Consider the following 12053-nt stretch of genomic DNA (forward strand, 5'->3'; position numbering starts at 1 on the left):
CCCGTCAGGGGCCATCCAACGGGAGCAAGTCGGCAAGTCAAGTCTTGACCGACTTGGACCTCCGGAAGAAGGGGGAAAGAGCTTTGCCGGCAGCAGAAGAGAAAACCCCGATCTTTTCTGCTCAGCCTCGAGGGTTGGACCCGTCTAACTGCAACAGTCTACTTTGTAGACCGGTTGCACGGATCCCTCAGTTTCTCGCTGCTACGGCTGATCAGGATAGCTCTGTAAGGTTATTTTGGAAGTAAAACGTGGGGGGGGAGAGGGACTTACCTCGAGGATTGAGCTCGGGCTCAGGTGGAAGGAAGGAAGGAAGGAAGGTAGCATTACTGCCAGTATCCTTATCGTCGGTATCGGACCATGGAAAATAATTAAACTACCTAATCTAAGTAAGTAGCATGAATCACCAATTAGTGCTGGACGGGAAAGAAGAAGAAGTTAATGAGTGGAGAGAGGAAGGAGAATGAGAGGAAGGGTGGGGGGAAGGAGGGTTTTGTAGGTGAAGTGGGTGGATTCCAAGCAACCACTTCTAGCGCACTAGCTGCGACTCAAAAGTTTGCTTTTCAGCGAACACCGCTACATTCCAAGGTGTCGACGCATTTTTGACATCACACGAAATCATTCGACCTCCGAGTGAGTGAGTATGAACTCCTTCCCACAGCGATGATTAAACAAAAACAAAAAAAGAATAGCGATAAACGCACAAGCATGTACTGATTAAACCAAGAAAAAAGGAAGAAAAAAAGAATAGCGCTCGCCGCACACACAAAGCCGATATCAGCCTCTCGCGCAGCTCACAGAGAAACAACTCTTTTTAGCCGTGGTTGACGATTAGAAACCAGCCGTGGATCGAGAGTGCAGCAGACCAGGGCGGTCAACCGTCCGCTAGTGGACTGTAGTCCCGTCCTCAATTCGCCAGCCCGGAAGACTGTAGTCCTTGTTCTCTTCAGCCGACTAATTCCGTCCCGTCTCGGGCAACCTCAAATACGGACTGGACGGACGGTTGACCGCCCTGTCAAGATCTAGTAGCAAAAGTATCACGCGCGCTGCAGAGAGCGGACTTCTCACACAAAGCTCTCGGACATCTGATACAGTGCACAGGAACATTTCCTCATTAGCAGTATGATGGTAGGAATTCCTACGGATCTGGCGGGAGTCGTCCATGTGCAAGACTACAGCAACTATCAGTCTATCACTGCCAATGTTTTGATTTCAAAGCAAGAATAGGTACGGATGTCTGAAGCCAAAACTTCCAGGTCTGGGGAACTCATGAATGAATGATATCATTGGAACTGAAGTTCCTCGGATTTCCCAGTCAACTCCCCGTTACACGCCTAGACGCAGTAAAGCCGGAGAGACAGGCCGTCGCGCTCCGCGGATCATGTTCCATCACCGCCCTTTTGACAGCAACTGCCCTCGACCATATAGAGTGCGGCGGTCGCCGGCGAGAACTCAATATCAGCTACCTACCTAGGTTAGGTGAGACTTGAACAATCTTCCCGAATCGGTCAGAAAATGAGGACAATGCAGTGAGTGATCACTTTCGATCGTATTAAATCTTTCACGACCCAACCCAGTCACCACGATCACGACCTACCGCTTAACCTGCAGAGTAGTATGGATCTACATAGGAGAATGGATGGGAACAGTACAACCAGCAAGCCGGACGTCGCCCAGACCCGCCACGCCAAACTTTGAAGTGGTACAGTGCTAACTCTCCGGAGTCACCGAGGATCGGGGTTAGATGAACAGTTGTCTAGGATTCTTCGGCCCTGTAAGGCTTTTCTTTTCATCTTCACCAGAGCCATCTGGAGCTAACGAAAGGCCTGAGGCGGTTCACGATTCCGCTTACGCCGCTGCTGTGTTTCTAGCTATGAACAGTTGGTCGATGCAGGGGTGACAATCTTTGCTTTTTCTTCGTTCTGAGCTTCAAACTTGGCTCCAGAACATGGAGTCGCAGTGCCGGAACCGCAGTGGCTACCTTGAAAGCTGGCGATGATGGCCGCAGTTCCTAGCCTGTCCCGTACACCGTCGATGTTCTAGTTGCGGCGTGTGTCCTCGATGCTGGTTCTTGTGGATGAAGATGTGTTTCCGGAACTTGCTCTATCGTCATCCGAAGGACCTATCAAGTACCTACCTAATGTATGTACAATACTTTGGATAGGCGTCTAGAACTGCCCAACAACACATGACCTAAGGGGCTGTGGTGAGTGGTGAGTTGAACTTCGAGTAATACGTACAATGACCGCAGCAGACATTCCCGCGATCGCGCAATTACTCGGATTTGGCGCTTATTTGCAATCGCTGCCGCAGAATTTCGCTGCCATAGATTTACCGTGCCACCCGAACCGCCAGATTTAGACTGATAGTTTCCGGAATGTCTGTTGAAAGCAAGCATAGGCAGCCGATACCGTTCATGCTCAGGACGGGCCGCCTCATAGTCCCGGACTCCGGGATGATATCCAACCCCCCGGTAGCACGCATCCACCACGCATCGACTACCTATTAAAATCTGCCTAAGTAAGTATTTGCCAAGGTACCGGTACTTTACTCTCACCTCAAACCGCCACAATAGGTCAAACCAGTCTAGGAAGCTTGCTAAAAATTCCGTCCCGATCCTGCTGTATGTATGTTAACGTTGCATGATGCTCACTCGCTTGCTAGCATGGGAGCTCCCTTAACCCATTATGTTAAACCCTCCGCAAGTTAAGCTATGTTACACTGCGCCTGCTCTCGCAGCAGTGATTGGGGAATCCGCAACACACGACCCAAGCCCCAGATACGGATCGCGCTGGTATTCTAGCTCAAGATCTTGGAATCTTGCCCTAGCTCGAGCAGTTAAGCTTACGGTTTATGTCCCGAAAATCCGGGGTAGCTTCAGTGCCAAATGCGGGAACCAAATGTCGCGTGCCAAGATGATGTCGATGAGGGATGATGGATTTCAATGTCTGGTGTCCCGAGACATCGAGGTATCCCACAGACCACGGGTTTGGCTTCGGTTTTTGACAGCGGCAGTCGGTGCGATAGCTCCGTGTGCTATGGCAGGCTGATCACCTGGTGCGTGAGCTCGCTCTCTCCCTGTGTGATGATATTGAATCTGAAGAATATACAGTTGTTTTTCCTCCTATTCCCTGTCAACATCCACTCTATGGGGGCCATTGGCAATGTTCGCTTTATTGCTGTTTCCAATTTACCTAGGTATACCATCTTGTTTTTCTGTCAGATTCAGCCTTCAGGCCGAGGATGTATGTATGTGTGTGCAATCATATAAACCAACCTGAGGGCCCGCAAGAATTTTTCGTTGCTCCTCCTCATCACAGTCCGTCCGTCAGTCTTTATTCACCCAGTCCAGCTTCTACAGAACCGTTCATCCTCTCCCGCTTTTTTCGAGATGAGGTTCTCCATCCTCGCTGGCTTCGCCCTCCTGGCCGCCTTGGTTCACGCTCACACCACCGTGTATGCCGTCTGGGTCAACGAGGTGGACCAAGGTCTCGGTTGCGGCCAGCAAGCGTCAGGAAGGCAGACTGGTGAGTGAAATCCCATGCCGTCATACATCTCCCAGCCCGCACTGACAGTCCCCAGGTGAATCCGTATACATCCGATGCCCACCCAACAACAACCCGGTGAAGGATCTGGACTCCTCGGCGATGGCCTGCAACGTTAACAACGCCGTAGCGCCCCGATGGGTGACCGTCAAGCCGGGCGACAAGTTCACGTTCGAGTGGCACCACGACTCGCGCGCGGCGTCGGACGATATCATCGCCTCGTCCCATAAGGGCCCCGTCCTCGTGTACATAGCCCCCGCCGCCTACAACGGCGCTGGAAACGTCTGGGTCAAGCTGTGGCAGGACGCCGGGACCACCGCGAATTGGGCTGTCGACAAGCTCATCGCCGCGAAGGGAAGGCACTATATCTACATCCCCGACGTGGCGCCGGGGAAGTACCTGCTGAAGCCGGAGATGCTGAGTGTGTTCTCCCCGCGTCCCTTTCCCCCCATCCCCTTCCACCTCCAACTAACCCCCCCACCCCCGCAGCCCTCCACGAAGCCGAAGTCACGTACAAAACCAACCCGGCGCGCGGAATGCAGTACTATACAGAGTGCATCCAGATCGAAGTGGTGGGCTCAGGGAGCACTCGTCTCCCCGCCGGCGTGTCCTTCCCGGGGACCTACAAGTACACCGACCCCGCCGTGAACTACAACATCTACGGCGGGAACCTCCCCGCGTATCAGTTGCCTGGCCCCGCGGTGTGGAGCGGGTATACCCGTGGAGGCGGGTATGGCGGGTCGGGGTCCGCCACGCTCGCGCCCGGGGCGCCCGTGCAGACGCAGACGCAGGGGAGTCCGGGGGCTACGCCTGCTCCGACGGGTGCTGCGCCTGGTGCTGGGGATCCTGTGGCGAAGTGGGGTCAGTGCGGTGGGAATGGTTGGACTGGGTCCACGGCGTGTGTCGCCGGAATCAGCTGCGCGAAGGTTAACGACGTAAGCCATCCCCCCCAGCCCTGCTCCTGAACAACAGACTGACAGTGGTGCAGTACTACTCGCAGTGCCAGTAAATCCAGTAAATCCAGTAACTCCTGGATGAATCTATTTTTTATACATATTTGCCTGTTTTATTTCTCTTATATGTACTCCACCTTATGTATTCTACTTGTACTTATTGTTAGGATAGCCAGCCGGTTTGTGTGGCGGCAGAGTCGAGAGCCGAGAGTCGAGATGTTGCTGGCAACTCTCCGTGTGTATGTACCTGTATGCAGCAGAATCGAAACTTCGTTGCTGCAATGCTACACTGCAACCTGCGGGAGGCGCTTTTTGATGGTATTCTGTGAAGACTGACGACAATATGTTTCCCACCGAGTGAGATCTGCTGCTCCTGAGCCTTGCGGAAGGTTAAGCGCAAAAGCGTAGAGTATCGAGTTCCAAGCCGCCAAAATAGTACTACGTATAGAACCCGATAGCTGCCGAGACTCGTTTAGTCCTGCGTGGCTGAATAGGGGTGGCGGAGATAAAGTTTCCCGCCGAGTGATATGCTGCTCCTCAGCCTTGCGGAGGCTAAAGAAAGGTGAAGGGTGAAACGCAAAAGCATAGGTATCGAGTTCCAAGCTGCCAAAATTGCTTATAAAACTTGATGGCTGTCGAGACTCGATTGGTCCTGCGTGGCTGAATAGTGGGTGGCAGAGATGGAGCTGCCGAGGATCCGCGGTGGGTGGACGGGGCTAAGTGATGGACTCGTCACTCGTCACTCGCGACGGTGTTGAATGGATGCGATGTCGGGGATTGTGGAGATGGTCCACAGAGACCCGGTGAGGGGCGGAGGAGGTTTGTAATACCTAGCCGATGGAGCCTACCTATTGCCGTACCTAGAACAGCAGTTGTGAACACCTACATATGCACATACATCTTTACGATCAGACGATGTCTTTCCTTTGCTTTTCTTTACGGCGAACCCCCAATTCTATTATCATACACACAATCCACGAAACCGCCACCCTAAAATCTAATCCGACCCGAAATCGACAACCCAAAAAGCCGCATGCCCATCTGAATTCGCCACCTCGTTCGAGCCTTTAAACACAACCCACCTCTCATCCCTCACCGCGCCTGCCAGCTGCATTCCCACCGCCGGAATACGGCAACGGCTCGGTTGCACTTCCATTTGCACTTCCACTTCCATAGCCGCGCCCTGCTCTTCCTCCCCTGCCGGCGGCGGGAGCACCCTCCGCCTCGCGTACTCAACCGCACCATCGTAGCAGACCGCGTCGATCTGCACTCCCTTCTCGGACGGGGAGAGGACTATGCAATCGCCATGGTGTCCGAACAGCTGTGTTGCCTGGACGTCTGTCCTTCCGTACGTGATGGCCTCGTGCAGCTCTACAGCGGTGGCGCTAAGGATACGGATCTTCCATGATTTTGCGGCGGAGTCGTCGATGATCGAGAGCGTGTTGGTCACTGATGAGAAGGCGAAGTGCACCTGCGGTGGGGACGTTGTGGGGGGCTGTAGTGGTATGTTTTGCTGCTGTTGGTGGATGGGAACGGTGGAGAGGAGTGTGCCTCCCGACGGGATGGAGAAGAGGCGGATATTATCGCACGTTGCCACCGCGAGGATCTCGCTGTTGGGCGTGATATAGCTAGCTCGGGTACCCCACAGGCGGTACTCGATCCCGCTGAGTACCGTAGTTGCCTCCCCCGTCTTCAGGGAGAGGAGATGGAGAACAATTGTTCTGCGCGGATGGGCGCCATCCGCGGTCGCCTCCTTGTCGTGCACGATGTATCCGGTGTGGGAATCCGACATGTTCTGCGTGACGGCCGCGTGTGCCGGAACCCCGACTTGCCACACAAGGGAAAGATCCGAAAGGTCGTAGAGTCGCATGCTCCACGGGCCGGTGGTGTTGTCACTCTCGTCCGCGTCTCCCGGTCCGGGGTTGAGCAACACCCGCAAGAACCCGCCACCCACCGACAGATCCTGGACTCTATTCACCCCGACCGTGATCCAGCCCCTGCCCGCCTCACCACCACCCAACTTCTGCACCCCAACCCGGTTCTCATCCCGCCCGCACAAGCCCTCATCGAAGACCAACCAGCTATCGGCCGCCACCCAACAGCCCATTCCCACTCCGCCTTTTACCGTCTCAACCCCACTCACCCTCCTCACCCCCCTCTTCGCAGCAGTCCTAAACCCCTCCACGGCCGCCTCAGGAAACCTCTCCCCATCTCTATGCAGCGCCCAAACGCACTCCGCCTCTCGCGCAAACGGGAAGTGGTATCTCAGCGCCAGTGTGTAAACATACTCGCTCGCGAGAATAACGCGCCATGCCTTTGACACGCGTTGGTGTACGAGCACGTCGAGCGGCCTCAGGTGCGCCACGATCTTTGCCAGCACGTGCAGCGGCAGCAGCGCGAACGGGTCGCGCGTCGTCGACGGCCGCGCTTGTGTCGCTTGCAGAAGCCGCGCTGACGAGGCGGTTGTGCCGGAGGAGCGGATGCGTTTGGCCGGGCGCGAGACGGAACTGGGGGAGTGCGCGGCCGGCTGCGTGTTGTCGGGCGTTGTTAAACCGCGCTTTCGCGTCTTGGGTAAAGACGCCAGGATCGTGCTGGTCGGGACGGCGTCGAGACGCACGAGGACCCGCGACCACGGGCCGAGCGAGTGGTTGTTCATCGCTTCCGTTTGTGCGTCGTGCGTGCGTCGTTCCGTGGTGCGTCGTATGTAGTTGCGATGTATGTGTTCAAGCAAACGCGACGTTGTTTGCATCGCGCGCGTCAGAGAAAGGGACCCGTCTGTGGCATTATATATCTACCGGCGGGCGTCTTAAAGTTAGAAAGTTAGGTCATGGCGCCGGCCCCAAGTCGGAGCTTGTGCGGCGCATTCGAAATGACTCGCGCGCGACCTGCGAGACCAGTGCCCACTAGGCTGGGCCGCCGTTACGAGCTATAATGTTTCGAGTCTTCGACGCGTGTGGATGGGCGGGCTGTGTTGTTTTCCAGACCAGCAATTAACTGAAACGAAAACGAATGACTCACAGCAGAGGACAGGCTGTAAATATAGTAGGTAGTGCTGGCCCTGCCGGCCCCTGGGGGAGGACGAAGTTGGAACTTGGTGGGGCAGCAATGCCAACATGCAACGGTAGGCCAGCGGATGACGCGACCGACCGACCGACCGACCGACCGACGCGGTGCTTACGCGTAGATGGAGATGGACGGGCGCGATCTTACGTGACGGCCTGCTGCGCCCACTGCCCAGTAGAATTTTGATACCTACTCTACCTACATATTGGACTTGCCGCATACGGAAGGTTCGGGGGTGGGGGGGTGGGGGGGGGGGGGGGGGTCCAGGTGGAGATTGCAATACACATGTGGCAGTTCCATGGGCGCTCACTCGCCGATGAATACTGGGCATGAGATTCCTCTGTGGTAAGTGGGTGGAGCTGGCACGAAAGGTCGGGAAGTTGGTGGTCGCCATAGTTTGCCTAGTAAAGGCTGCATGCGGCAATAAATTGATGTTCTCTCTCTCTCTGTGGTAAGTGGCAAGTGGCGGGATCGCTCTCGATGAGGTAGTGGGGTTGGATGCAATGATGATTACACAAGAGCACCCGTCTGAGTCGCCATACCATACCGTAGTAATTGTACCGTACCGTATGCGACAATAAATTGAGTGAGTGTGAAGCCTCCATGAGTGTGAAGCCTCCATGAGTGTGCTGAGTGTGTGCAAACTTCAAAGTGCCCCTCCGCCGTGCGCACACGTCAAACGGTCAAAGCCTCCCTGGAACCTTCCACAGAATGCCAAAGTAAGGCCGTAGATGCGGGGGCAAAACAGTTCCTTGAACAGTTCAACTTCTCCGGTGCTCTGTGTAGTATCAAGAGCACCTACATACTCTAGATAGGTACTTGGTATCCCAAACGGGGTTTCCCGTGCTACGGCCTACGGATGGTTACCGACAGACAGACGGCCAGACGGACAGACAGAAAACGATTGACTTCCCGAACTTCAAACTTCAAAGTCCAGGGCCAGTTATAGTAGATGCAGACATCGCACGGACAGGCACGTACCCATACATCCCCCCTCCCCCCGCCCGTTTTGACCCAGGCTATCCCCCCGCCGCCAGTCATCGCGAAAGTTCTAGACCATCCACCTAGACCATCCACCTAGGCCATCTACCATCCACGCCAGGAAGGGTACGATACACGAGCGCTCACGAGACCGATCGACACACCCCCCCTCCCTCCTTCCGAGTTCACGAGAGACATGCTTCAACTTTCGGCCGGACCGTCTTTTTGGCCCTGCAGCGAGAGGGAGGGATCGCTGTGCCCGACCCCGACGTCCGGCCGGACGATCCCGACACGCGCGCCGGGGGGGGGGGGGGGGGCAGAGAGAGACAGCCAGACAGACAGACAGAGAGGGAGGGGGTGAGCCAAACCAAGTGCAGATACCGGACTTCGCACCGGTGGCGGAAAAAGAAGCGAAAGACTCACGGCGCAGGGCGTACGTGCTTGGCGGAATCTGCACGACCAAGACAGACGGTCTGGCCGCTGCTCTGGCGGCAACGGCTGTCTGGTCGACTGTCCAGCGCTACCGCTAGTTGGTAGTTTGTAGAAGTTGGTAGTTGGTACATAACATGGTAGTCTAGATACCTCTGGATAAGTTACCAACCCTGTTCTTTCGCATGCTGGGACATTTCCGATATCCAAGTGATCGCTTGCAAGTTGCAGAAAGTGGGATGGTCCCAGAGTCTCAGACACGAGCGAGAAACGAACGAGAAGAAACAAATAAGAAACAAACAAGAAAAGCCCGACCGACCGACCGTTATCACGCTCGCGATAATATCTGACCCCGCCGAATGGATCTGGCATACAGTACTCTACACACCGGTACGATATATTCACCAGTACGATACGTACCATACATCATACATACGCCAGGTACACCGGGTACCTGGAGGGATGACGGTTGAGGGTTCAGGGTTAAGGGAGGGGGGGGGCAAATCGCACAATATCCATGCACAACATCGATTGCTGACGACCGGCTGCAGTAAACTTGCACACACACACACAGTAAACTTGCACACCCACAGTGCACCCACACGAATTGAACACACACACACACACAGACATCACATCACATCATATGTATACCCAGTAATGTACGGTACATATCGGCAAAAACAAACGAGGTGAGATCGATCTGGAGCGGTATTATGATCTTACAACGTTGGCGAACATTTTTGGCAAGGGGAAGTTTGGAAAGGGGAAGTTTGGACTGATATTGCGGCCTTGTTTTTCTTGCGGGCGTTATGCTCTCTACACGCTTCTCGGCGAGCCCGAGAATCGAGATTCGAGAATTCGTTGGCTCGCTCGCGTAGACTGAGTGCACCACCACCGTCCACTGTCCAGCAGCTTGGTCGTGAGTCGTTCTTCCATGTTTGATTGGGGGATTGTTTGATTGGGTGACTGAGTGACTGAGTGACTGAGTGACTGAGTGACTGGGTGACTGGATGACTGGGTGACTGGGTGACTGGGTGACTGGGTGACTGGGTGACTGGGTGACTGGGTGACTGGGTGATTGGGCGAAGTGTTGTCCTGCCATCTAGTACTGGGTACAATATACACGAAGCGCCATCCACATACTGGTATTCATCTGAAAGATTCCGGTGGGAAAGGACTGAAGATGCACTGAGCAGATTCGCATCCTAGTCAAGCGATCGTGGTAATACCTATCCTGCTGCTGGCCACTATCGATACCGGCTCCCGGACGATGTCGCGAAGTCACGGGTTGCCAGGTAGACTGTGTAGGTACCTGATCTGAGCGATGGTCCTGTGGAGAGGAACTGCGATCTGGCGGGCAAGGGAAGCATTGGTTCCCACTGCCCAGCGTGGGAGAGCGTGTAGTGAAGCTAAGTGAACGGCCCGGGCCGGATCGAAATGTGCGATGGCGGGTTCTGTCCGGGTGGGCCGGTGAGAGCCGGTCTCGTGGCGGGGGTCGGGATCGGTCGGTCGGATTGACATCGACGGTTTTTCTTTCTGGCAGGGGCAGAGTCGCGCTGTCGGACCGAAGACGTTCTCGCGTTTTTGCCGCCAAAGCAACTCGTCGACGTTGTTGCTTTCTGCATCAGCGTCAGCATCAGCATCAGCTTCCGCGCTTGTTCCAGAACGCTTTTTTTTATGCTGGGGGTGGGGGAGTCCGGGGGGGGGGGTCCATGCTTGAAAGTTGGTGGGAGGAGGAGCCTGGACGAAGAGGTGGACATGGACATGGGAGGGATTAGCTTGTGGGTTGGCGCTGGGTGTGACAAGAGGTTGGGCGCGTGTGGAGTTGAACCGTGCTTTGCTGTGGTTGATGTGCTTGCTGTGCTGCGATGCGATGTATCTTCAAGGATTCGGCAGGAAGTTAGGTATCGAGGGGGGGAGGCAGAGCGAGAGAGTGCGTGCGGTTTCTACTTCTGCAGCCAGCAGGAGATGGAGATGTGGCAAGGTCTCTCTCTGTCTGCTCGCACTCATTGTTCGCACTCTCTGCCCGCACTCACTGTCTGTCCGCACTCTCTCTCTGACCGCACACTCTCCTCTCTCTCTCTCTCTCCCGCCTCTGCTCCCCCGGTGACAGCTGGTCCTCCGCCTGACTGCGCTGTGCACGGGTGTACAGCAAACCGCATCTTCACGTACATACGCACATACTTAAAGGCCGCCGATCACAGCGAGAAAGCCGGCAACAAATTATATTGCCGTGGTGGGAGCGAGATCACACCGACTACATCATTCTATCTCCACTGCACACTTCACTCTACATAATACCACAAGACTTGCGAACCCACCTACCCCACAAGCACTTGCCGCCTTCGCTATCGACAACCTTCTCTGGCTGCCGCTGCTTGCTTGAAATACGGTTGCTGGCAAAAAGCAGAAACAAGGATACCACCTGGCCATCGGTGGCTACGAACTACCCACGACGTAGAGTCCTCTACATACTTTCGGAACCTGAGGGCTGGCGAGAAACGGACGAAGCGACTAAGCCGGCAACGACAATAACGACAACGACGACACGACGACAACGACAACAACGACTACGATCACGACAATCCCCCGTCCGGGACGAGACCTGCCGTGCTCGAAACCAATTCTCTTTGTGATCCGACGAGGGATCGACTTGAATCCGAGTCCCGCCAGCGTGTGCGCAACTTGAGTCTTGCACAGCAGCAGCCGCCGCAGTGGCAAATACAACGAACTAGAGTGCTCTACTTACATACCTGTGGGTACCTACCTGCTCCGTCTGCCCTTCTCCGCCTTCTCCGCCTTCGACTGCTCCTCCTCCTGCTGCTGCGACTCCTGCTCCCCCTCCTTCTCCTTCGCCAGATTGACATCAACACCACTACCTACTGCCACCACCACTGCCACCACCACCACCGACATCCACTCCAGTCTGTCGTTTACCGCCGAAGAATCTCGCACCGCCACTCTTTACTGACCATCCCACTCGCTTCACATTCAGCTCGCGCACTGTCGACTTTGAAATCTGAACGGCGTCGTCGGTGAGGCTCCGCGAACGAACGACGTAGTCTCTCATCCCACAATAGAA

The 12053-nt window shown here is 55.3% G+C and overlaps 3 protein-coding genes across 3 annotated transcripts; 1 reads left to right on the forward strand and 2 right to left on the reverse strand.

Moving 5' to 3' along the window:
• Nucleotides 1-3388: 3388 nt before the first annotated feature.
• Nucleotides 3389-4551, forward strand: BZA05DRAFT_440552 (glycosyl hydrolase family 61-domain-containing protein; the record flags this gene model as incomplete). Its single annotated transcript, XM_051486604.1, has 4 exons — nucleotides 3389-3524; nucleotides 3580-3963; nucleotides 4032-4477; nucleotides 4531-4551. The coding sequence occupies 4 exons, from the start codon at nucleotides 3389-3391 to the stop codon at nucleotides 4549-4551; spliced, it is 987 nt and encodes a 328-aa protein (XP_051344542.1).
• Nucleotides 4552-5416: 865 nt separating this feature from the next.
• On the reverse strand, nucleotides 5417-6917 carry BZA05DRAFT_382841 (uncharacterized protein). The gene has a single exon (XM_051482161.1). The coding sequence runs from the start codon at nucleotides 6600-6602 to the stop codon at nucleotides 5493-5495; it is 1110 nt and encodes a 369-aa protein (XP_051344543.1). The 5' UTR covers nucleotides 6603-6917; the 3' UTR covers nucleotides 5417-5492.
• A 2616-nt stretch (nucleotides 6918-9533) lies between these two features.
• BZA05DRAFT_17690 (uncharacterized protein) lies at nucleotides 9534-10232 on the reverse strand. The gene has a single exon (XM_051479266.1). It carries the CDS (start codon nucleotides 10071-10073, stop codon nucleotides 9606-9608), a length of 468 nt encoding a protein of 155 aa, XP_051344544.1. The 5' UTR covers nucleotides 10074-10232; the 3' UTR covers nucleotides 9534-9605.
• Nucleotides 10233-12053: the final 1821 nt, after the last annotated feature.

The sequence above is a fragment of the Tricharina praecox genome (genome assembly GCF_024521635.1).
Source record: "Tricharina praecox strain CBS 144465 chromosome Unknown BZA05scaffold_1, whole genome shotgun sequence".
Taxonomy (NCBI): Eukaryota; Fungi; Ascomycota; class Pezizomycetes; order Pezizales; family Pyronemataceae; genus Tricharina; species Tricharina praecox.